Here is a 25910-nt window from a genome sequence, read left to right on the forward strand (position 1 = left end):
AAAACTTTAATTTGACTTTAAATGCGGCCTCCGCAAGTGGGCGGTTGGAATTTGTTGGGGTTATAAAGCTATGGTGTGTATACAACATAATGATAACTTTTTTGGGTTGTTTTTCAAATATCACCCCTCAATTTAAAACGATATCTACCTTAAACAAACCAGAAGTTGTCATTATTTGATCAACATAGCTTAATACTACTAAATGATGTCGATCTTGTTTGTTTTAGCGGGTCTATTGGATTAGGATTTTAAAGGACAATTTTTGTTTAAAAAAGTCATGAGGATTTTAAAAGACTTCGCGTGATTTTAATAACTTTCATGATTTTAAAATACTATCAAGATTTACAATTTGGATTTCAATGGATTAATGTCGTAAGATTTAAAAAGATTTGAAATGATTTTATGAATTTTATAAGATTTCATAAAATTTTATGAATTTTAAAGATTCATTGAAAAAAACAATTATAACACATTGTCTTCACAATATTCTCAACACATACTCTTTTATTTATTTATTTATTTTATACAAGAAAGATAGAGGAAGGAGGGAGATAGAAAGAGGGAGGAGAGATAGAGAAGAGAGGGGATAGGGAGAGAAGAGAGAATGAAGGAGAGAGATGGTAAAATCTTAAAAGAAAAAACAATGCTAAGAAATCTCTCGTTTTCAAAAAAAGATTTTTTCATGCTAAATGTTTTCCAAAAAATCTCACAAAATCTATCAAAATCTAATTTATTAAACAATCCTTTGAAATTTGAATGATTTTTAATACCACAAGACTTTTCTTAAACGATGAAGAGTTTAAATTGAATACCACAAGACTTTTTTTAAAATGACAGATAGTCTTAATTGAATACCACAAGATTTTTTTTAAAGTTGAAAAGAGTATTGATTGAATACACAAGATTGTTAATAAAAAATTCTTTTAAAATCTTAACCCAACACACCACACCCCTTCCCCACCCCCTAGTTTTATTTTAAAGGAAAATGTTAACCGGTGCCTCTGAGACACTAGTAAAAAAAATAAATATAGCTAGTATGAGTGTCTTGGAACTTGTGCACCGAGACACTGGTTAACAAGACCTTATTTTAAATCATTATGGTCCGTGCGAACTTAGTTTTGATATGAACATTGTATAATACAAGTTGACGTCGGGATTCAAAATCTAGACACCCACTTGTTCACTTTGGAAAGAAAATTAATAGAAGAAACATTTTTTTATTCGCTTAAATATGTCTTTTGTAACACCCCGTTTTCCCAACATAAAAATTTCACATATAAATCAGAGTCATTCAACATAAACGGAATGTTACACTTCTTTTCATAAAATCATAAACGGAATAAATAACAATTCATCCTTCATAAATTGGTCAACATAAATATTCAAAAACTTCGCAGCGGATTTTAATTCAACAACATAATTAGTCTTGGCACGAAGGCCTCATCAAAACATCTCGTAATAATCCAAAAACTAAATCATAGTCTTGTAAAATCATAAGCAGTACGTAAGGAATAGAAAATAGCCACAAAAGTTCCCATCCCGTTACGTATCAGAGCACCTAAAGACACAGTGAGAGATAGCCACTCACGACAGCAATCTACAACTACTTATTTTCGATCACCTGCAAGTTACTCATACGAAGAGCAACATTTCCAAGCAGAAAGGGTGAGATTCACAAACAATAATGTTAAGCATATAATTCAACAATTATATTTAACAACATAAACATCATCAACATATCATAACAATGGTCATGTAGCATTATTATCATCATCATAATCAACTTCATAATCAACATCAATATCAACTTCATAAATCAACTTAACAACTTGATTCGACAATGCAACTTAACTCGACTATGCAACTCTATCATTTTACTCATGCATGTGGTACCATTCTAGGGCATAAGCCCTCGTTGCTTTTGAGCATAAATATACTCCTAGGGCATGAGCCCTCGTCGCTATTGAGCAAAAGCTCATAGGGCATGAGGCCTCATCTTTAATTGAGCATAAGCTCCAGGGCATAAGCCCTCGTCTTTAAGGGTAAATGACTAGCATTCCAGGGCATGAGCCCTCTTCTCTAACAATGATGATGCATGGACTCAACAACAATACTTTGACGACCAACGACTTCGATGACATCGACAAACAACTTACAACTTTAACGACATCGACAAACAACTTACAACTTTAACGACATTGACGACAACAGTGGTGACGACAACGACAACGACTTCGCATCATAATCTCATGTTCATCAATCATAAACAACATCATATAACATCGTATCAAATATCAACAATTCATCACGCATCTTTGTAAAAACATAACAAATTATTAACAACATATTTTCATGTCAAACCAAGGCTACTGGAAAGATATCACAATTATCAACAACTTTCATGTTTACAACAAAGATCAATTTAAAACAGAAACATATGAACAAAACGCAAAAACATGAAACAGAGAATGTTGTCACTGTGTAATTTTGCTAAGACCTCCTCGGAGTATTTTCATCATAACTCAAAAACTAAAAGTCATTTTCACGTCAAACCAAAGCCACTGGAAAGCTAACAAAATTATATAAAACTTTCATGTTTACACCTAAGACCAATTCTGTACCGATCAATACCAGTTTTCATTTCAAATTCGGAAAAGTTGTGCAGATAGTCCATAAAAATTCACTGTGACCTACGTGCAGTAATTTGACCATAACTCAAGTTCTATAAATCATTTTGACATCAGACCAAAGGCATTAGAAAACTAACATCCATACCTACAACTTTCATGTTTACACCTAAGACCAATTCTGTACCGATCAATACTAGTTTCTATTTCAAAATTCGGGATAAGAAAAATCACGAAAAGCAACTTATATTATTCAAACTTCACATTCATTCAAAAATCATCACAATCAACAACAACTCAACATAATTCATACCCAATTTATAATATGACATTAACAGCAACAATCATCAACAACCACAAATCAACAAGAACATAACATAAATCATCAATTATCACTCTTAACCCTAATTCTCCAATTCTCAAAAACTAAACCAACAACATGTTAAATGAAATTTTCAGAATTATAGACTCAAGATTATTGAATGATAGTCCCACCCTTACCTTAGATTGATTGATTGCAATGATTCTACAGACTTCTCTTCTCAGGTTCTTCTCTTCTCTAGGTTTCTCCTCTTTCTCTAGGTTTCTCCTCTTTCTCCAAAAAAAAAAACAGTTTGCACGTAATCCTTATTTTCTAACTCTGACTCTCCTCTTCATATATAAATCCTTAACCTACTTATTTTCTCTTAATTCCAATTCTGCCCCAAAGCCTCATTATTCTAAATAATTATATTTTTCCGCTAAATATATTATTCCACTAATTATATGCTCCCACTAAATATATTCTTCCACTAAATATATTCTTCCAGTAATTATATCCTCCCACTAAATATATTCTTCCACTAATTATATTCTCCCACTAAATATATTCTAATAAATAATAAAATAAAGCTGCTCAATAAAATATCAACATACCACATAATTAAATAAATCATATAATTCGACTCTATCTCAAGAAAAATAATTAAATAACAAGGAGGACGTTACATCTTTCATCCCTGCAAATAAGGCTCGTTTGAATTTTTGTCCCTGTACTAACTAATCCTTCCCAACCTTCCCTCTAATTATTAATCACTTAAAATTTGGAACTAATTACTTTAATTAGCATATGTGGCATCTGATTGCTTACGTGGCACCCGTTGACTGGGTAACCACCTCGCTGAGTCAACTTTTCACACATGAACTTCCTATTTTACCCTTAATGGAACCATCGACGCACAAAATTACCAAGATACCCCTGGCTTTCTGATAGATCTCTGGCAAGTGCACCAAATACTATCGAAGTAGTAAAATATCGATCCCACGAGGACTGTTTTTAACTTCAATAATTCAATTGCGTTATAAAATTAGGATGTATAAAAGTTTATTTTGTTTTGCCACTAGGCAGTAGATTTGGTTTGATTTTAAGAAATCAAATAAAAAAGAATAGATTTGATTAAGAAAATATGGAGAGAGATGAGATCAGGTCTTCGAATCCTCTATGTTTCCCCTAATTGGTTACTGCACCTATTGTTACTAATGATTTTCTAGGTTTACGATAGTTAACAAATTAGCCCTAATCAATCCCTTGAGTTAGGACCCTCTTCTTAAACTACAACCCCTAATTCCTTAGGTGGTCTAATAATCCTTGAAGGTTTTATGAACGTTAACCTAATATCACTAACAAACGATTATCCATTCCTAGACTAACCATGTTTATCAGAACAATTCAATTAGGTCTAAGTCGAAAGCTATGGTCAGTAGTCATTCGATCTCACAAAATCATGTTTATATTTGATCAGGATATAAAAAGCATTAAGAACAATTGAATTGAATAAAGACTAGAAATTCATTAATAAACAATAGAGTTTCACAACAACATATGATCAATTAGGGTTACATAGGTTCATCTCCGACCTAATCTCTAAGAGATTTAGCTACTCATAATTGAGTTTACAAATAGCATAATCAATGAAAGAATTAAAACATACATAAACTGGGTTAGAGATGATGAAATCCTCTCCGCTGCAGCCTTCTGGGTGTTAAAATCGCACTTTAGCTCTCCAAAATCGTAATCACTTTGTTTGAGACTGACTTCAGCTTAAATAGGCAAATCTGGATCGCCCAAAATCGTACCACGATTAGATAAATCGTACCACGATTACATCTTTAAACCCTAATTTCCTTTAAAGCCCTTCTTGAAATCGTATCACGATTATATGGATCGTATTACGATTCAGCTTCTTCAAAAACATGCCTTCTGACTTCAAAAATCGTATTACGATAGTGAAAATCGTACCGCGATTCCTGGATTCCAAGTCTTCCAATTTTCTTGCTTTTCTTGCTCTTCTTGATGCTTAAACTTGCTTGTGAACTCAAAAGTATCATAAAAAAAAGACTCTAAAAATAGTGCATGACTGACTGTCATCACAACCCCAAACTTGAACCATTCCTTGTCCTCAAGGAATCTACTTGCAATATTGACAATCGACAATAAATTAACAATTACCTGATCAAGCGATAGTACCCAAAAGTTCAACACCTTACTAGCTAAAGATGAGCTAGTTTGACTTGTTCGCATCCACCAATTCACAACTCCACACAACAATTTGAATAGGGTTCACAGTCGACATGTAATCTACATATTACCATACGCTTGAAAAGTTTCTAAACGTCAATCAAAATCAATGTCAATGCACACTTTGAGGTCTTTAAGGGTTATAACGGGGCTTAGGTGAAGGTAGGATAATATTTGGATAAGTAGGCTACACAAAATTTGAGTTAGGCATTCCTACGGAATTTGAAGCACAACATTCAATCCATCATTCATTCACCTTATGGAACAACACTTATTGTAAAGGTACTAGAGAATATTCGTAACTATTGGGACAATCGAGTTTGAAGTTACTCGGATTTTCAATGTTTTGTCCCTTTTTTTTCATCATTCAATTTCATTCTCTTTTTTTTTTTTGATACACCATTTTGTGTGTATTTTTCATGATAATGTTCATTCTTTGTTCTCTTATTCTCTAGTACCCCCACCCCAAACTTAATTGGTTGCAAATTCCAATAGCAACCCCAAACTTAATCTTTAGCAACATTCTACAATGCCTTAACTCAGAAAATACATTAAGGGACAAATCCTAAAAGTCTCTAGGCTTGTAATGTAGTTTGTCACCGAACAAAAAGTTCTAATCCTACCGGCTCAAATTGGCTAAGAAATGGATGATATATAACAATTAAAATCAGGGTAGGCTTCAAAAGGTTCACAGGACCAAGCACTTTTGCCTCAGTGTGCTAATGACAAAGATCAATCAACAATAGAGAAAAATCGCAAGTTCTAGAAATGTAGATGCATGGAATATTCTAATATATGTAAATTGAAAAACAAAATTTGGCAATGAACCTTATGGCTGAGATTTCTGGGAGTTGTGACTACCTATCTTTAATGCCGTACACTTCGCCTTTGAAATACCAAGTCACTCCTCCTTTTGAACTTTTGGAATACCACTTGAACAAATATTTGTTACTAAACTGTAAAAAGTCAACAAACAAGCAAATTCATCAATAATAAACAAGTTCAGATTCAATCACATAACAGGGGGATACAACTGAGTTATTCAAACATACTGACAATTGTCTGACTCAACAATAAAAATAAAATACTGAAAATAAAGACATAATAAAAAGGATGGGCTGCCTCCCACCAAGCGCTTTCTTTTACGTCATTGAGCTTGACGCTTCAACCACTGTTAGGGTGGCAAATATGTTAGAAAGAACACATCATCCTTCTTCTTCCTCTTGTTTGGTAGGAATTCCATGAATTTGTAACAAAGAAGTAGATGCTCCCATGCGCTCACAGTTAAACCTTTGGAATTTAAGCTCTCCCACCTTAGAGAAGGACAAGCAACCATCTGCACACAAGTGATTTCCTTAACCCTTGTTTGTTCAGACTTCGGGAAAATGTCAACACTCCTCACTTTTGGATTTTCTTCCACCACAACCTTGTGACACTCAATCTCCATCTGAACCAGCTTCCTCTGAGACTCATGTGCTTTCTTAACAAGATCACCACACTGAACATCAAACTTTTCAAATAAAACTTGATTTGACACCAAGAAATCATCTAAAATATTCTGAAGTTGAGTATTGTAATCGATGTTGATCACCTCTTTCTTTCCTTCACCATCACTACCTGGTTGATTCGCCTCATAATGACCACAACTCAAGATTTTTTTGTCCAAAATTTTGATCTTAAAAGATAGCATATATTTTTCATACTGCAACTTAGCAATCTCTTCTGTGTCATAGAGGAGTACCCTGTCTATCATAGCTGCAAAACTTGGATAAACTTTTTAGTAGCACGGTACAATGAGAAGAAAAAGAAGAGCATAAATCTTTTTTTTTATAAATATATATACAAAAATATAAATGACAGAAATCCTAAAATATAAATGACAGAAATCCTAAATAAAAAACAAAATTGCCAAATTGAAATGACTCAACAGTCCCCGGCAGCGGCGCCAAAAACTTGATAGATCTCTGGCAAGTGTGTTGCGCTAAAAACACACTTAGAGCAAGTGTACTCTATCGCAGAAGTAGTATAAAAGATTATCGTATCCACAGGGATTAATTAACAATTACCAAACTAATTAAGATTAATTTATTATTTAGACGAACAAGTAGTAGAGTGTTTTGGTAACTTAGTAAAAAGCAATGGCGAAGAATGATAAAAGTGTGAAGATGTAAATCAAATAGAGAGCGGTCTAGGGTCACGGTTTCACTTGCATGCTTTGATTCCTTTATGTCTAGTTCTAATTAAATTCCTATTTTTATTCAATCACCAATCCCTTTACTAAAACTATTAATCCGTTTGGTCATTCGTGATTAATATTCTTTCTCCAAGTTAACACTTTGTTTGGTCATTCAAAGAGTTGAAACTCAAGAAAAGCATAAAGAACAAAAAGGTTGAATGATTGGAAGACTAAAATTAAGGTTTGATCATGCAATAATTCTAGTCTCGATTGTTCTATAGGTCTACCAATTAATTGCAGTACGATCGCTGATCAATTAACTGATTGTTAACATACAAAGGTTTGATCATTCCTAATCATGTGATAAAATCAATAGAACAATTTAATTGGAATAAAAATAGAAATTATAATTAATAAACTATAACATGACAAGGTATCTCAACATACAAGATTCACCTAAGACCCTAGAGACTAATTTAGCTATCCATAATCAAAAACAATACTAAAATAGAGATAGAATTCATGAAATTAAGAGTAAGAAATAACCCTAAAAGGAAGGAAAATTCTTGCTCCAAGATTTGAATCTTCAATTTCTATCCCCAAGCTCTTGAATTAATTCTGCTCTCTCTGTAGCGTGTATTGTATATTGAAGTATGTGAAGTATATGTAATAAGTGAAGTGAGTGTTCTATATATAGCCTGTAGAATTCCAATTTCACCGCCTCAAAAATTCCTTTGTCAGTAAGCAAATCCTTCACCGCCTCAGCCTTTCATCAATTTACAATGGTCTTGCCTCCCACTTGTTTTCTCCTTGCCGTCAAAAGTAAAGGCCATTTTTCTTCTTTTTATCTCATGTATTAGTGTATCAACTTGATGGTAGATGCAAAATTCCTTTTGTCTTCTTTTCAATTTGATGCCGCCCCTTACACTTTTTGTTCCAGCAGTGTTAATTTCATGTGGGCCAACTTGTTTTGTTTTGATTTTTCTTCATAATCATGATTGTGTGTAGAGCCACTTGTTTGGTAAAAAGCAAAATAAATAACTCTCTCTACTTTTTTTTTGACCGCCTTGTTACTCATGTATGACTAAAAGGCATAACTCTTCATTTTCCTTGAGCCTTCATGAATGACTTATCTTAGGGTGAAAATTATGCCCATGTGATGTGCACGTTGGTATTGTATATAGAGTTTTAGACATATAAGTGCACATAGACATATAGATACATGTACATGGATTGAAATCTTATAAAAATTCTATTCTTTTTAATATTTTTTTCTACTTTCTTATCTATATAAAATAAAGAAAAAATAGATAAGTAACTAACTAATAATAACACAAATTGGAATAAACTATACCCAAAAAGTTAATATAAAATACACAATTAAGTGGTTTATCAACTCCCCCACACTTAACCTTTGCTTGTCCTCAAGCAAATATACTAGCTCAAAAGATAACTTTTCAAATGCAAAATAGTGACAAACTTTGTAAGAGACCCAAAATTACAAATAATATCATAAAATACACATGAGGTGTCAAAAGGTTTACCCAAGTTTAGCATGAATGCGAAAAGGAATACTCACAAGGTTTTTAGCAAATCAAACAATTGGATTGAAAAGTTTGATCATGCATGACTCAATTTAGATTGCATTGTGCAAGGCTCACATTTACAACTATCCTAGGATCAAAACATGAATGTGAAAAAAATCCTAAATGCAAATATCATTTCATTCATTCCAAGTCAATAGCAAAGTTAAGTTTGAATCACACCTAACACACAATCCTCACAAGTAAAAAGTGAAATTTACGCTCATATGTGAAGTGGGACTCACATCCGACAATGTGCTAACATCCTGATCAAGTTAGGCATACATCCAAGCATATTCATTTGAAAGCATCAAGCATAGATCACTAAGGTCTTTAAGGGTTGTAATGAGGCTGGGTTACAAGAAATGGTCATTTATCTGGGAAATGTTTCAAAAAGGCCTTAGAATAGGAGAGCATTCCTTACTATATGAACCACTTTACAGTTGCCCTTTATAACACTATGGTGATATGAAAACATTGAGAAACCATTCTTGACAACTTATTATGTTTTTTTTTTTCATTCATTTTTTTTTTCACTTTTTTTTTTTTTTTTTGTTGTTGTCAAGATAGCTTTGAAAATCACCAACTTATTTGACTTATCAATAAATTATAAATCTTACCCAATCTCCCCAACTTGAACAAAACCAAATTTCTCAAACAAATGCTCACCTATCCTAAGACAAGGGACAATATTTGAATAAACAATGAAGGTTCAGAGTTTTATAATTCAAAAGAAAATATAGAATTTGCATTGATTCAAGACTGAACTGGATTTAGAAAAACAGGGCAGATTCGCCAGGCGAAGTAGGCTCGCGTAGCGAATTTGACAGTTCAAAATTGTTGCAAATTCTGTCATTTAGGCTCAGAGGGGTTATCAAATACTCACTTTCTCACAGGGTAGGCTATATATGGTCAAGTATTTGTGCTCAAAATTGAAAAAAATTGCCTTGATCATGTCTATGCTTTCAAACATTCAAACAAACTGCAGGATTCAACATAAAGTGACCGAGTTAAAACACAATTTGCCGGTCTCCATGCATATAGTAAAAATAAAAATGGAAAGCTGCCTCACAATTTGGTTAGTTCTAAGTGATTCAAAGTTAAACAAGCTTTTGAAGAGCAATGAATGAAATGGTTTTTGTACAAAGTACAAGTTTCAAATTCATGTAAACATACTAGAAAGGCTATAAACATGTACTTTGACTCTTGCAATCATCAAAAAGTTCTATCATCACCATGCATTTTTTTTTTTTTTGCTGATTCTACCAAAAACCTCGGACATTTGATGATTTTCATCATTCATTCATCCAATCAAAACCTTTTTTTTTTTGTTAAGGGTTCTTTAAAGAACTAGTATTTACTTTTCAATATAGCATAATTCAAACAAAACAAGCTAGAAGAATGTCATCAACAGGACTAACTAACAGAGGTTAAGTAACAAAATGTAATCTCTCCCCCACACTAGCACAAAGCATGGTCCACAATGCAAAATTGATAAACAAACCAAAAAATAAAATAAGTGTGCAAGGGTAAAAGGAACTTCCCTGAGAGAGCATACACAGGTTGCCTCCTGCGAAGCGCTTGTTTAATGTCGCGAGCCTGACAGTTCCTTAAGACAGATCAATCAATGAGGTGAGTGACACAGCTCGCTTGGAGCAACCCCTCCTCATAATGTTTTGCACGCTGCCCGTTAACTTTGAAAGTGGTTCCATCATCTTTAGCAACTTCAAGTGCACCAGAAGGAAAAACTTGAACAACAATGTATGGCCCAAACCACCTTGAGCGTAATTTTCCTGGAAAAAGACGCAAACGTGAATTATAGATTAAGACTTTTTCACCGATATGGAATTCACGCTGCTGGATACGCTTATCATGCCACTTTTTAGTGCGCTCTTTGTATAACTTTGCATTTTCATAAGCTCCAAGGCGGAACTCATCCAATTCATCTAACTGCATTAATCTATTTTCACCAGTAAGCTGAGCATCAAAGTTTAAAAATTTTAAAGCCCACAATGCTTTATGCTCTAATTCAACTGGTAAATGACATGCTTTACCAAAGATAAGGCGGTAGGGAGACATCCCAATAGGAGTTTTAAAAGCGGTCCTATACGCCCATAAAGCATCATCCAATTTCAAAGACCAATCTTTCCTAGATGCACTAACAGTCTTCTCTAAAATCCTTTTCAATTCTCTATTTGAAATTTCAACTTGTCCACTAGTTTGTGGATGATAGGGAGTTGAGACCTTATGGGTGACACCATATTTGCTTAAGAGAGATTCAAATTGTTTATTGCAAAAATGTGTGCCACCGTCACTAATGATAGCTCGGGGAGTACCGAATCGAGTAAAAATATTTTTCTTCAAAAATTTCACTACAACTCGAGCATCATTAGTGGGTAAGGCTGCAGCTTCCACCCATTTAGATACATAATCCACAGCAACAAGAATGTATTGATTTGAAAATGATTTAGGAAAAGGGCCCATAAAATCAATACCCCAAACATCAAATATCTCACAAACAAGAATATTATTCAATGGCATTTCATGACGCCTAGAAATATTACCACTTCTCTGGCAGTTATCACATGCTTTAACAAACTCATGAGCATCTTTAAAAATAGTAGGCCAATAAAAACCACATTGCAAAACTTTATATGCAGTCCTATTCGGCCCAAAATGGCCACCTACCTCTTTAGAATGACAATGCTGAAGGATAGAATTTACCTCATCCATAGGAACACAACGCCTAATTACCTGGTCTCCACACACTTTAAAAAGGTAAGGGTCATCCCACAAGTATTTCCTAGAATCAGAAACTAATTTTTTCTTTTGCTGATAAGAAAAATGAGGGGGAACTGCCTTACCGACCAAGTAGTTAACAATATCTGCAAACCAAGGATAATTGGAAATAGCTAAAAGCCTCTCATCAGGGAATGTCTCCTTGATCTCACCATCATTTGACGGTTGCATCACACTATGGTCGAGCCTTGAGAGGTGGTCAGCTACTAAGTTCTCTGAGCCTTTCTTGTCTTTAATCTCCAAGTCGAACTCTTGTAGCAACAAGATCCACCTAATAAGTCTGGGCTTTGCATCCTGTTTTCCAATCAAATATCTAATAGCAGCGTGGTCAGTGAAAACAATAACTTTAGAAAGAATGAGGTAATGACGAAACTTATCAAACGCAAAGACTACAGCTAGCAACTCCTTTTCTGTGGTAGTGTAATTTCTTTGAGCATCATCAAGAGTGCGACTAGCATAATAAATAGTGTGAAATACCTTATTCTTTCTTTGCCCCAAAACTGCCCCTACAGCGGTGTCGCTAGCATCGCACATGATTTCAAAGGGGAGTGACCAATCAGGGGCCACGACAACAGGGGCACTAATTAATTTTTCCTTTAAACAATTAAAAGCTTTCAAACAATTGTCAGAAAAATCAAAAGAAGATTCTTTCATTAAAAGGTTGGTCATAGGTTTTGAAATTTTAGAAAAATCCTTAACGAACCTCCTATAGAAACCAACATGGCCTAGGAAACTACGTACCCCTTTAATAGAATTTGGAGGGGGCAATTTAGATATTACCTCCACCTTTGCAGGATCTACCTCAATGCCTTTATTTGACACTTTGTGTCCCAAAATAATGCAATCTTGCACCATAAACTGACACTTCTCCCAATTAAGAACTAAATTAGTGTCCCTACATCTGTGTAAAACTAAGGCTAGGTTGTGCAAACAAGATTCATAAGAGGATCCAAATACAGTAAAGTCATCCATAAATATTTCGATGCATTTTTCAATCATATCTGAGAAAATAGCCATCATGCATCTTTGGAAAGTGGCAGGAGCATTACATAAACCAAAAGGCATTCTTTTATATGCAAAAGTACCATATGGGCAAGTAAAAGTGGTTTTTTCTTGATCTTGTGAAGCCACTGGTATTTGCAAATAACCGGAATAACCATCTAAACAACAATAATATTCATGCCCTGCCACTCTCTCAAGCATTTGATCAATAAAGGGGAGAGGAAAATGATCTTTTCGGGTGGCATCATTTAATTTTCTAAAGTCGATGCACATACGCCACCCAATAGTTTTTCTAACAGCAATTAATTCATTTTTATCATTCTGCATCACAGTAGTACCTCCCTTTTTAGGAACACATTGTACCGGACTTACCCATTTACTATCAGAGATAGGATAGATGATACCTGCATCAAGAAGCTTTATTACCTCATTTTTGACAACCTCTTTCATGTTGGGATTGAGGCGGCGTTGTGGTAGTGCTCGAGGCTGGTAATCATCCTCCATATAGATTCGATGGGTGCAAATTGAGGGATTGATGCCTTTTATATCATGGATTGACCATCCAAAAGCCTCTTTGTTGTCCCTTAATACCCTCAAAAGTTGTTCCTCCATAGTATCTGTCAAATCTGCAGAAATAATCACAGGTAAAGAGGAAGGAGGGTTCAAGAAAGCATATTTCATATTTGCTGGAAGAGGCTTTAAATCAAGCTCAGGAGCCTCTTCGATTGATTGTTTAGGCTTTGGAGTGTTTCCCCATTCCAGTTCCTCAAATCTATGGTTACTCCAATTCTTTTGGGAGTGGTGAGCCTGCAAAAACATTAAGAACTCTTCTTCCTCACCACCCTCTATCATGCCGAGTCCCTGCAAGGTTAGTATTTTTTCAAGAGGATCTTGAATCCTAAAATCATCAAAAACATCAGAAGTAATCATATCATTAACATCAATGGTTTGAATCATATTACATGAAGCGAATGAAGAAGGATTTTTCATTGAATTAAAAACTTGAAAGACAACTTCCTCGTCTCCTAATTTTAAAGTCAATTTCCCTTGATGGACATCAATTACGCTTTTACCTGTAGCTAAGAAAGGGCGTCCCAAAAGAATTGGAACTTCCTTATCCTCTTCCATATCTAAAACAATAAAATCAGCAGGGAAAATAAACTTATCAACCTTAACTAAAACATCTTCTACCATCCCACGTGGGTGGGCAATGGATCTATCAGCTAGCTGCAAAGATATGTTAGTAGGTTGTGGTTCTTGTAAACCAAGTTTTCTAAAAACAGATAAAGGCATTAAATTTATACTTGCTCCTAAATCACATAATGCCTTTTCAAAATAAGAGTTACCAATTGTACATGGGATAGTAAAACTACCAGGATCCTTAAGCTTAGGTGGTAACTTTTTCAAAACTATGGAAGAACATTCCTCATTAAGTTTAATTGTCTCAAAGCCTTCTAACTTCTTTTTGTTGGAAATTATATCTTTTAAAAATTTAGCATATTTAGGCATTTGAGCTATAGCTTCCGCAAAAGGAATGTTGATATGCAATTTTCTAAACATTTCAAGAAATCTAGAAAATTGCTTATCGTTATGCTCATTTTTAAGTCTATTAGGAAAAGGAACACTTACCTCTACATGCTCATCTACTTTCTCCTTTCCCTTGTTGTGATTTGTGGAAGTGCTCCCTTCAGTAGGAACTTCTTTCTTTTGCTCGGGCACCTGCACATTTTGATTGTTTTCCTGATTTAGCTCTTTGCCGCTTCTAAGAGTGACAACCTTGCAATGCTCATTCTTCTCCTTTGGATTAGGCTCTGTTTGAGTAGGTAGTGAGCCTTGAGGCCTTTGAGATAACAAGTTAAGAATGCTTGAGATATGGCCCTCCAAGGTTCCAAATTTTTCATTTGTTTGCTCCATAAACTTGGCCAATATATCGCTGGTTTCCGTTTTTTTCTCCTCATGCATTTGCACATGTGGTGACCTGTAGAAATTAGAGCTTTGTCCTTTGTGTTGTCCTCCCCAAGATAAATTCGGGTGATTTCTCCAACCCTGGTTGTACGTGTTTGAATAAGGATCATTCTGGTTCCGATTGGAATTGTGAATATAATTAGCCTCTTCAGTCAAGGGAGATGATCGACCTTGTGCTTTTATAAATTCTTCAATGGTTTGGAGTCTTTCATCAGTTGAAGGGACCACGAGAGCAGGTTGAGCTTGTGCCTTCATCAATGTTTCAATCTGTTTTGAAATGGCATCTAATTTTATTTCAAAGTTGGTTTCAGCATTTACCTTGTACATTCCAGCTGGCTTCTTTAAGTGTCTATCATTTGTAGCCCACTGAGCACTGTCAGCAGTTATCTCTGCAACTAGGTTGTACACTTCTTCTGGCTCTTTATTTAGCATAGAGCCTCCGCAAGCTGAATCAATAACTCCCCTATTCTGAGATGACAGTCCATTGTACAAAATTTCAAGTATCTGCCACTTCTCAAATCCATGGTGAGGGCAACTTCGAAGCTTGTCTTGAAGTCTTTCCCAAGCTTCGTGTAAGGATTCTTCTTCAAATTGAGAAAAGTTGGTGATTTCTGCTCGAATCTTGGCAGCTTTTCCTGGAGGGAAGTATTTGTTTAAAAACTTCTGTGTCAATTGGTCCCATGTAGTGATTGACTCATTAGGCAAAGAGTCCAACCATGTAGTTGCTTTGTCGGCCAATGACCATGGAAACAGCCGCATTCGAATGGCTTCAGGCGTGACACCATTGCACTTTATGGAGTCTGCCACTCTTATAAAGTTCTTCAGGTGGGCATTTGGATCTTCAGTTGATGCACCTCTGAACATAGTGGAATTCTGAACCATTTGAATTAAACCCGGTTTGAGCTCAAAATTTGTGGCTTGCATAGGCGGGTTGACTATGCTAGCAGTGATATTTGTTGAGGGAGTGAAGTAATCCCGAAGTGTTTTTCTCGGATTTTCTGCCATCGCTCTCTTCTTTGCTTTGTTTCTGCGAGCCGTTCTTTCAACTTCTGGATCAAAAATCAAAATAGGCTCCTGGGAGCGGGTGAGCATGCACAAGTAACAATAACACTTGAAAAATTAAAAACTAAATTAAGCAAAATAAGACAAAACAAGAAAAACAAAAATAAAAGTCTAAAGTAATAAAAATCTTTTTCGTTCAATATTGCTAAATTAAATCCCCGGCAACGGCGCCAAAAACTTGTTGCGCTAAAAACACACTTAGAGCAAGTGTACTCTATCGCAGAAGTAGTATAAAAGATTATCGTATCCACAGGGATTAATTAACAATTACCAAACTAATTAAGATTAATTTATTATTTAGACGAACAAGTAGTAGAGTGTTTTGGTAACTTAGTAAAAAGCAATGGCGAAGAATGATAAAAGTGTGAAGATGTAAATCAAATAGAGAGCGGTCTAGGGTCACGGTTTCACTTGCATGCTTTGATTCCTTTATGTCTAGTTCTAATTAAATTCCTATTTTTATTCAATCACCAATCCCTTTACTAAAACTATTAATCCGTTTGGTCATTCGTGATTAATATTCTTTCTCCAAGTTAACACTTTGTTTGGTCATTCAAAGAGTTGAAACTCAAGAAAAGCATAAAGAACAAAAAGGTTGAATGATTGGAAGACTAAAATTAAGGTTTGATCATGCAATAATTCTAGTCTCGATTGTTCTATAGGTCTACCAATTAATTGCAGTACGATCGCTGATCAATTAACTGATTGTTAACATACAAAGGTTTGATCATTCCTAATCATGTGATAAAATCAATAGAACAATTTAATTGGAATAAAAATAGAAATTATAATTAATAAACTATAACATGACAAGGTATCTCAACATACAAGATTCACCTAAGACCCTAGAGACTAATTTAGCTATCCATAATCAAAAACAATACTAAAATAGAGATAGAATTCATGAAATTAAGAGTAAGAAATAACCCTAAAAGGAAGGAAAATTCTTGCTCCAAGATTTGAATCTTCAATTTCTATCCCCAAGCTCTTGAATTAATTCTGCTCTCTCTGTAGCGTGTATTGTATATTGAAGTATGTGAAGTATATGTAATAAGTGAAGTGAGTGTTCTATATATAGCCTGTAGAATTCCAATTTCACCGCCTCAAAAATTCCTTTGTCAGTAAGCAAATCCTTCACCGCCTCAGCCTTTCATCAATTTACAATGGTCTTGCCTCCCACTTGTTTTCTCCTTGCCGTCAAAAGTAAAGGCCATTTTTCTTCTTTTTATCTCATGTATTAGTGTATCAACTTGATGGTAGATGCAAAATTCCTTTTGTCTTCTTTTCAATTTGATGCCGCCCCTTACACTTTTTGTTCCAGCAGTGTTAATTTCATGTGGGCCAACTTGTTTTGTTTTGATTTTTCTTCATAATCATGATTGTGTGGAGAGCCACTTGTTTGGTAAAAAGCAAAATAAATAACTCTCTCTACTTTTTTTTTGACCGCCTTGTTACTCATGTATGACTAAAAGGCATAACTCTTCATTTTCCTTGAGCCTTCATGAATGACTTATCTTAGGGTGAAAATTATGCCCATGTGATGTGCACGTTGGTATTGTATATAGAGTTTTAGACATATAAGTGCACATAGACATATAGATACATGTACATGGATTGAAATCTTATAAAAATTCTATTCTTTTTAATATTTTTTTCTACTTTCTTATCTATATAAAATAAAGAAAAAATAGATAAGTAACTAACTAATAATAACACAAATTGGAATAAACTATACCCAAAAAGTTAATATAAAATACACAATTAAGTGGTTTATCAAAGTGCACCAAATACTATCGAAGTAGTAAAATATCGATCCCACAAGGACTGTTTTTAACTTCAATAATTCAATTGCGTTATAAAATTAGGATGTATAAAAGTTTATTTTGTTTTGCCACTAGGCAGTAGATTTGGTTTGATTTTAAGAAATCAAATAAAAAAGAATAGATTTGATTAAGAAAATATGGAGAGAGATGAGATCAGGTCTTCGAATCCTCTATGTTTCCCCTAATTGGTTACTGCACCTATTGTTACTAATGATTTTCTAGGTTTACGATAGTTAACAAATTAGCCCTAATCAATCCCTTGAGTTAGGACCCTCTTCTTAAACTACAACCCCTAATTCCTTAGGTGGTCTAATAATCCTTGAAGGTTTTATGAACGTTAACCTAATATCACTAACAAACGATTATCCATTCCTAGACTAACCATGTTTATCAGAACAATTCAATTAGGTCTAAGTCGAAAGCTATGGTCAGTAGTCATTCGATCTCACAAAATCATGTTTATATTTGATCAGGATATAAAAAGCATTAAGAACAATTGAATTGAATAAAGACTAGAAATTCATTAATAAACAATAGAGTTTCACAACAACATATGATCAATTAGGGTTACATAGGTTCATCTCCGACCTAATCTCTAAGAGATTTAGCTACTCATAATTGAGTTTACAAATAGCATAATCAATGAAAGAATTAAAACATACATAAACTGGGTTAGAGATGATGAAATCCTCTCCGCTGCAGCCTTCTGGGTGTTAAAATCGCACTTTAGCTCTCCAAAATCGTAATCACTTTGTTTGAGACTGACTTCAGCTTAAATAGGCAAATCTGGATCGCCCAAAATCGTACCACGATTAGATAAATCGTACCACGATTACATCTTTAAACCCTAATTTCCTTTAAAGCCCTTCTTGAAATCGTATCACGATTATATGGATCGTATTACGATTCAGCTTCTTCAAAAACATGCCTTCTGACTTCAAAAATCGTATTACGATAGTGAAAATCGTACCGCGATTCCTGGATTCCAAGTCTTCCAATTTTCTTGCTTTTCTTGCTCTTCTTAATGCTTAAACTTGCTTGTGAACTCAAAAGTATCATAAAAAAAGACTCTAAAAATAGTGCATGACTGACTGTCATCACTTTCCCTTCCTTCTTCCTACTTCTTCCACAAATTTTCCAGATCTTAAAATGGTAACAAAATCAAATCTTCAAAGTCTATCTCAATCATTAAGAATTTTCCAGATCTTAAAATGGCAACAAAATCAAATCTTCAAAGTCTATCCCAATCATTAAGATATTATTGCAAAAAATCATAATCAAATTGAAGAATTAAAAAACGAATGAATTGAGCATAAGACAATTTTGTTCATAAATTAGAAACAAAAACAGTGGCACATTAGAGGAGAGCAAGCAGTGAGTTACAAAGAACAACAATGGAATCACCAACACCAACATCTCTTGTTACCTTACCAAATAATGCTCTCAAATCCACTCTTTTCTCCTTAACTGCATCACTAAACGCACCATTTCATGGATTTCTCGCTCCTTCAAAGCTAATTCCTCCTCCGTCAAGGTCAAACCAGAGCTTCACTGCACAAAATATTGCTCCAACAGTCGCACTGGTGACCAAGCTTCATCCTCCCCCGTCAATCCCCGCCACCGGAGCAAAACCATGGCACACTCTCTGCAGTTGGTTCGGTTTGTAGTGACTGCTAGTTTTGGGTGTGTGGACTAGCGAGTTTTCCTTTTTACTTTCCTGCAGCTGTTGTTGCTCTAAGCCTATGCGTTGGGGCATTTTGTATTGTTGTTGTGTTCTGTTGCCCCTTCCTCTATTCTTAAGAGGTTGGATGCTATAATAAATTGGCTATTTAAAAAAAAAAAAGATACCAGATTTTGGAGGTATTTGTTGGTATTGAATGTGTTTAGTCTGTTCATGTTGAATCTGTTCATGTTGCTGGTTTTTGGAAGTATTGATGTTCTTGATGATCTGATGGTGGTTATTGAATCTGGATTTTGGAGGAAGAAGAAGAAGAAGATAGTGGTATTATGGTCATTTCACACTTGTCTACTCCCATTAAGACCATTTGCAATGGTCTGTTTAATCAGACATTAAACAAGCAAAAGCAGTCCAATGGTGTGTTTAATATATGTTGAATGCTGTGCTGGACGAGAGAGATGATGAACCGGTTAAACACAATTTAATCTCCCACCAGATGCCACGTGGCGACGCGTTATTGGACCGAAAAGGCGCGTGTACCACACTTGCAGACAACAGCGTGTGAGCTGCAGTAGGGATGAGAGAGGAATGACTTTTTGGATAAACTTGCATGTGTGTCGCGTCCTGATTGGTCATGCAGATTATTATCATTTTAATTATTTAAATCAACTATTTCGTTGAAAAATAATTAAAAATAAAAAATAAAAAAATACCAAAATTCATGATTTTTTTCCCTCTATAAATAGAGACTTGGTTCATTTGATTTGGACACATAAACAAAAACCAAGTTTTTCACTATCTTCATCATGAATTGCAAGCATGTTGTGTGCTTGTTTGTTGTCTTGCATTTTAAGATATTTGTGTATCGCGTGCTTAATTTGTTGTATTGCATTTGAAGTTAAGAAAAATAAAAATAAATTATTTAAATACATTTTTTTTTTCAATTTTTTTCTTCAGTTTTTCTTTATTTTAATTTAATTATAATCGATAATTGTAATTTTATGTAATTATAAAAACAAAAATATAAAATTAAATAAGAATTAGAAATAAAAGGTGGTGGGGTAGAGTGTTGAATGAAAAAACCATTGGAGTGATAAAAATTAAATGAGTGTTGAATTAAGAGGGAGAAGATGATGTGGAGTATTAAAAATTGAAAAAGTGGGTGTTGAAGGGTGTTGAATGTGTTGAACCACTGTAAATGGTCTAAGGGGAAAGGGTCATTTTCGATGGTTTTTGCTGAGTCATTGCTGTCTTAACCTAGTCAGCGTATGCCACATCATTGCCACATATCTAATCACATGCCACATCAATAATAAAATGTGTTTATGACCAAAACTCAAATGATTAATAATTGCAGGGAAAGTTTGGAAGCATTAGTAAGAATAAGGACGAAAATTCAAAAGAGTCCTATTTGCAAGGACGATAGACATATTTAAGCCTTTTTATTTCTTTTTTACAAAATCAAACAGAGACACACTCACACTCTATCTCTTCTCAGAACACTCTCAGTCTCATCTCCACCACTACACCGCACCGGTGCAACCCTCAGGCCACCGTGAGCTCCGTCCATCGACCACCGTACAATAAAAGCTCCCACCTAGCAATCTGCCACCGCCTCCTCAATTTTCTTCATCTGTTGGTGCGTTCTATTCTTCCCAATTTTCTCTTATGCAAAAACCCTAGATTTATAAACAAACCCTAATCACTTTTTTTTCTTTTCATTTCTTGCAATTGAGGATTAAAATAGCTTATTCATTGGTTGAATTGATGAATTCTCCAATTTCAATTTCCCTCATTGATTAAATCATTTTCCACACTTTGCACATTTTTCATGTTGTGCTTTGTAATTCTCAAAAATCATGGCTTTTCACGTAGATTCACCTCAATTTTCACGTTTAATAGAAAATCACTATGCTATTATTCTTCTTCAACACAATTACAATTACAACCCATATCTCAATCTATGGTCCAAAGGGTATGTTCATTGGTGTGTGAATCTTATAATCAACATGCCCACATGAGAGTTTCATCTCAAAGACTCCATTTTGGGATTGAGGTTGATTTTTTAACCCATGAACAAGCTGTTTCGGTTGTTGCTTCCCTTGCAAGTGATGCTGGTTCAATGGTGGCTCTTAGTTTCTTCCATTGGGCTATTGGGTATCCGAAGTTTCGACATTTTATGAGACTGTACATTGTGTGTGCGACGTCGTTGATTGGGAATAGGAATTCGGAGAAAGCTTGTGAAGTTATGCGGTGTATGGTGGAGAGTTTTGCTGAGGTTGGGAGGTTGAAAGAGGCTGTGGAGATGGTTATTGAAATGCATAATCAGGGTTTGGTTCCGAATACTAGGACGTTGAATTGGATTATCAAGGTGACGAGTGAAATGGGTTTGGTTGAATATGCAGAGTTGTTGTTTGAGGAAATGTGTGTTAGAGGGGTTCAACCAGATTCTGTTAGCTATAGGGTGATGGTTGTTATGTATTGTAAGATTGGCAATGTTTTGGAGGCTGATAGGTGGTTGAGTGCCATGCTTGAGAGGGGTTTTGTGGTTGATAATGCAACATTTACGTTAATAATTAGCAGATTCTGTGAAAAGGGTTATGCAACCAGAGCATTGTGGTATTTTCGTAGGTTAGTTGATATGGGTTTGGAGCCTAATTTGATTAATTTCACGTGTATGATTGAAGGTTTGTGCAAAAGGGGTAGTATAAAGCAAGCATTTGAAATGTTGGAGGAGATGGTTGGTAAAGGTTGGAAACCTAATGTGTATACTCATACATCTTTAATTGATGGTCTTTGCAAGAAAGGATGGACTGAGAAAGCGTTTAGGCTGTTTCTTAAGCTTGTTCGAAGCGAAAATCACAAGCCAAATGTGCTTACGTATACTGCCATGATAAGCGGGTATTGTAGAGAGGGCAAACTAAACCGAGCAGAGATGCTACTGAGTCGAATGAAAGAGCAGGGATTAGTACCGAACACCAACACTTACACAACTCTCATTGATGGGCATTGCAAAGCAGGAAATTTTGAAAGAGCATATGATTTGATGAATCTAATGAGTAGTGAAGGTTTTAGTCCTAATGTATGTACATATAATGCCATTGTTAATGGCCTTTGTAAAAGAGGAAGGGTACAAGAGGCTTACAAAATGCTTGAGGATGGCTTTCAGAATGGTCTGAAACCTGATAAATTCACCTATAATATTCTAATGTCTGAACATTGTAAACAGGCAAATATCAGGCAAGCATTGGTGTTATTCAATAAGATGGTAAAAAGTGGTATTCAACCTGATATTCATTCATACACCACATTGATTGCAGTCTTCTGTCGGGAAAATAGAATGAAAGAAAGTGAGATGTTTTTTGAGGAAGCTGTGAGAATCGGAATTATTCCTACAAACAGAACTTATACATCTATGATATGTGGTTATTGTAGAGAAGGAAATTTGACCTTGGCTATGAAGTTTTTCCATAGGTTGAGTGATCATGGTTGTGCCCCAGATTCTATTACGTATGGCGCTATTATAAGCGGGCTTTGCAAACAATCCAAGCTCGACGAGGCTCGGGGTTTGTATGACTCTATGATAGAAAAGGGACTTGTCCCATGTGAAGTTACTAGGATAACGTTGGCTTATGAATATTGTAAGGTAGATGATTGTTTATCTGCTATGGTTATTCTAGAAAGGCTGGAAAAGAAACTCTGGATCCGGACGGCTACCACCCTGGTCAGGAAGCTTTGTAGTGAGAAGAAAGTAGGCATGGCTGCGCTGTTCTTTAATAAGTTACTAGACATAGACCTTCATGTTAATCGTGTAATATTAGCAGCATTTATGACTGCATGCTATGAAACCAATAATTATGCTCTTGTTTCTGATTTGTCTGCAAGGATACACAAGGAAAATCGTTTGGAAATCAAAGTCACAAAATAACGGGAATAAAAAGTACGAAGAGTGCTTCGGCCTCCTTGTTGATCCTACATAGCTTAACTGCAGATTAACCAGAGTCCAAGGTTGCTTTTGGAAAGGAGGGGTTCAGACCAGAAAAAAGTCAACTTGCTTTCTAATGCTGGCTGACCTGAACTGTGAACAATAGGATCTTGTGTTTAAAGAAGTATCTGTGGGATCTTCATCTTGAATATTGCATTAGCTTAGAGATCAACATTTTGAGGTGATGAAGGAAAAAAATTGTGTAACTTCTCAGGTAACTTACATTTACCTCTCCCCTTTGAAATTTTAGAAATGTAGATATCTTAAAATGGCATAGTTTTTCTCAAAATTTGATAGTTTATTTCATTTACCATTCGATATAAGTGGCAGTGACAAACTGACAATGTTGTCAAGTCAAATTGCTGCTTGGGACCATGACATGGTGGACACTGTGCCATCCACCGTAGGCCGCGATGCGTCTTATATTCGCCTTGTTTCCTACATAGGCGGCGATACATATGTATATGGTAGATGTTTGGCTGACTGCCATAATCCGCCCTCCACCATTTATAACACTGAGAATGGACAGAAATACAGCATACACAACAGCAAGAATGGAGCTTATTTCATGCACTCTTTTGCTGAAGCTGCTTCTCATAACAAGCATGGACTTCCAAATAGTATTGATTTGTCATATGTATTTAACATGCACTCTATTTTTGCTCTCTGTATAATCTCTCAATTGATGGAAAGGGAAAATAGTTTGAGAGAAATTATATGCCTTTGTGGGAATCTTGATCAAGTATTTATATCACTTTATATAATGAAACTTTTGCTCAGAGGTTTCTGACTTTTATGCAATAAGGATCTGAAAATTTTGTGTTTACATTATTAAACAATTGAGCCTTGTTTGTAGCTGTTCCAATATACACTGTTTTATATAATTACGTAATGGCATGACCCACCCTCATAGTCCCATACAAAGCTTCAGCATGTGAATTACAGATGCTGAACTAAAACATACTTTCACTGTGGTCAATTGTCCATATACACACTATTACACTAGAAAAACCACACACAAATAAATAACTAGCAAATGTTAAAAAGCGCTACTAATTGAAAGAGTGACTAGTTAATTAATAACAACAAATAAACATAGATCCTGTAAGTACTACTCAAATGGTAAAAGACTGCAGAGACATTTGATATGATAGGATGTGGATTCAAACACGCAATTCCCCAATTCTCTGCAGTTAGTGTGTATGAGTTTTGCCGCTAGACTACAAATAAAAATCAATAGACGACATTTTGGAATGCAAAACTAATATTTGAGAAAACAGACACAACTTGACTAACAGAGTTTGGTTTTCAAATACAGTCAACTTAAAACCACACATCCTATATTGACAGTCACAGAATCCACAACATAAAATCACAGTTAATAAAATAATTAGTTAGCAAAATCTAGGATCTGGGAGAATAAAAACCTATTCAACACTTCAGCCTTTAGCCAAGTATACTTGGCAATAGACTTAAAAGCTGAAAAGTAGTTTCCATACAATGACCTTTTTGTTAAATTATTTTATCAGATTAGATAGAATAGAATAGAATAGTCATTAGTTGTTGCTAATTGCACTGGCAGTACAGCAGCTTATCCTCTGGGATGTTATGCCCTAATATTTTAGAATTGACTCGGCTGCCCTCATGTAGAAAGAAATATTTTATGTTCCATTTGTTCCGTTCCAAGAAATAGAATATTTTAAGCCTTAAGTATGTATTAGAGCCTGGTTTGGAAAACCCTTGATGAAATTTGAAGGAAACAAGTCAAGGCCAAAGTCAATTGCTAATGATGTTGGTGACGAGGTCGCTGTAGAAGGCTCTGGAATGGGGAAGAGGCATAATGAGGGTCCATGTTTGGAGAATGCAACTGTAAATGAATTGGAATCTGGGAAGAAAAACCTGCTCTTGTTTGTCATGCATTGAAAGTTCTCTCGGATAATTCTTGTGAAGATGAAGATTATGTTTGTTATGACAATACAGTTAGTATATATGGCATGCTATGCTATGTTAGGATTCTAATTTCTATCAGCTTTTGGATCTTGTTTATCACTTACAACTTTTTGTGCTCCAAAACTTGAGTTAACATTACCCATCTTCACTTGTGATCTTAATTTACTTACATGCACATGTCTTTGATGCTAAGGGAGGGATGGTGATTTGGTACAATATGATATGGCAGGATTCTAGTTTCTATTACCTTTGGAATCTTCTTTATCATTTGTAAGTTGCAACTGTGTGTTCTCGAAAATTTAAGTTAAGATATCACCCAGTTTGTGAGTTGTGATCTCAATTTACAAAACTTATTCCACTTAGCACCACCTGTGATATCATTTTTTATGTATCTGCTTTTATTTTTCTTTTGGTGCTTAATCCATCCAGAAATATATTAACTCACTATTTTAAAAAATTAAAATTTTGAATTTCAACAACTACTGTATAAACTTATTTTGTTTATGTAGTTCAATGATTGAACACATTGATATCTCTGTGCTATGTAACACATTCCATACACGAGAGATATCACTCGATCGTCACCAAAGTTGCTTTCAAGGTCCATGATTTGGAAGTGGCTTTCTTATTTCTATTCTGAAGAATGTTGATTTATTCTGAATCATAATACCAGCAAGTTGTGGACAAAAATCATGATTATTGA

General features: G+C 34.9%; 2 protein-coding genes and 1 non-coding gene across 4 annotated transcripts; 2 read left to right on the forward strand and 1 right to left on the reverse strand.

Moving 5' to 3' along the window:
• Positions 1–7741: 7741 nt before the first annotated feature.
• Positions 7742–17542, reverse strand: LOC146903861 (uncharacterized). The gene has a single exon (XM_085722659.1). It carries the CDS (start codon positions 15799–15801, stop codon positions 10564–10566), a length of 5238 nt encoding a protein of 1745 aa, XP_085578785.1. The 5' UTR covers positions 15802–17542; the 3' UTR covers positions 7742–10563.
• On the forward strand, positions 15227–15333 carry LOC146903862 (small nucleolar RNA R71). Its single transcript, XR_015020951.1, has one exon. It is a non-coding gene; the product is annotated as a small nucleolar RNA R71 (small nucleolar RNA).
• Positions 17543–20735: 3193 nt separating the features above from the next.
• On the forward strand, positions 20736–24093 carry LOC146903863 (Pentatricopeptide repeat (PPR-like) superfamily protein). Of its 2 annotated transcripts, none has more exons than XM_085724315.1 (2): positions 20736–23471; positions 23582–24093. In XM_085724315.1, exon 1 carries the CDS (start codon positions 21104–21106, stop codon positions 23198–23200), a length of 2097 nt encoding a protein of 698 aa, XP_085580441.1. In that variant the 5' UTR covers positions 20736–21103; the 3' UTR covers positions 23201–23471; positions 23582–24093. The 2 variants fall into 2 exon arrangements, with proteins under 2 accessions (XP_085580441.1, XP_085580442.1); XM_085724316.1 differs by having other exon boundaries at positions 23588–24093.
• Positions 24094–25910: the final 1817 nt, after the last annotated feature.

This window comes from Medicago sativa, chromosome 7 (genome assembly GCF_051527215.1).
Source record: "Medicago sativa cultivar Bolivia chromosome 7, Bolivia_mono, whole genome shotgun sequence".
NCBI lineage: Eukaryota > Viridiplantae > Streptophyta > Magnoliopsida > Fabales > Fabaceae > Medicago > Medicago sativa.

Coding starts and splice junctions, on each gene's coding strand:
- LOC146903861 (XM_085722659.1), bottom strand. CDS start 15,801: ATGCTCACCCGCTCCCAGGAGCCTATTTTGATTTTTGATCCAGAAGTT.
- LOC146903863 (XM_085724315.1), top strand. CDS start 21,104: ATGTTGTGCTTTGTAATTCTCAAAAATCATGGCTTTTCACGTAGATTC.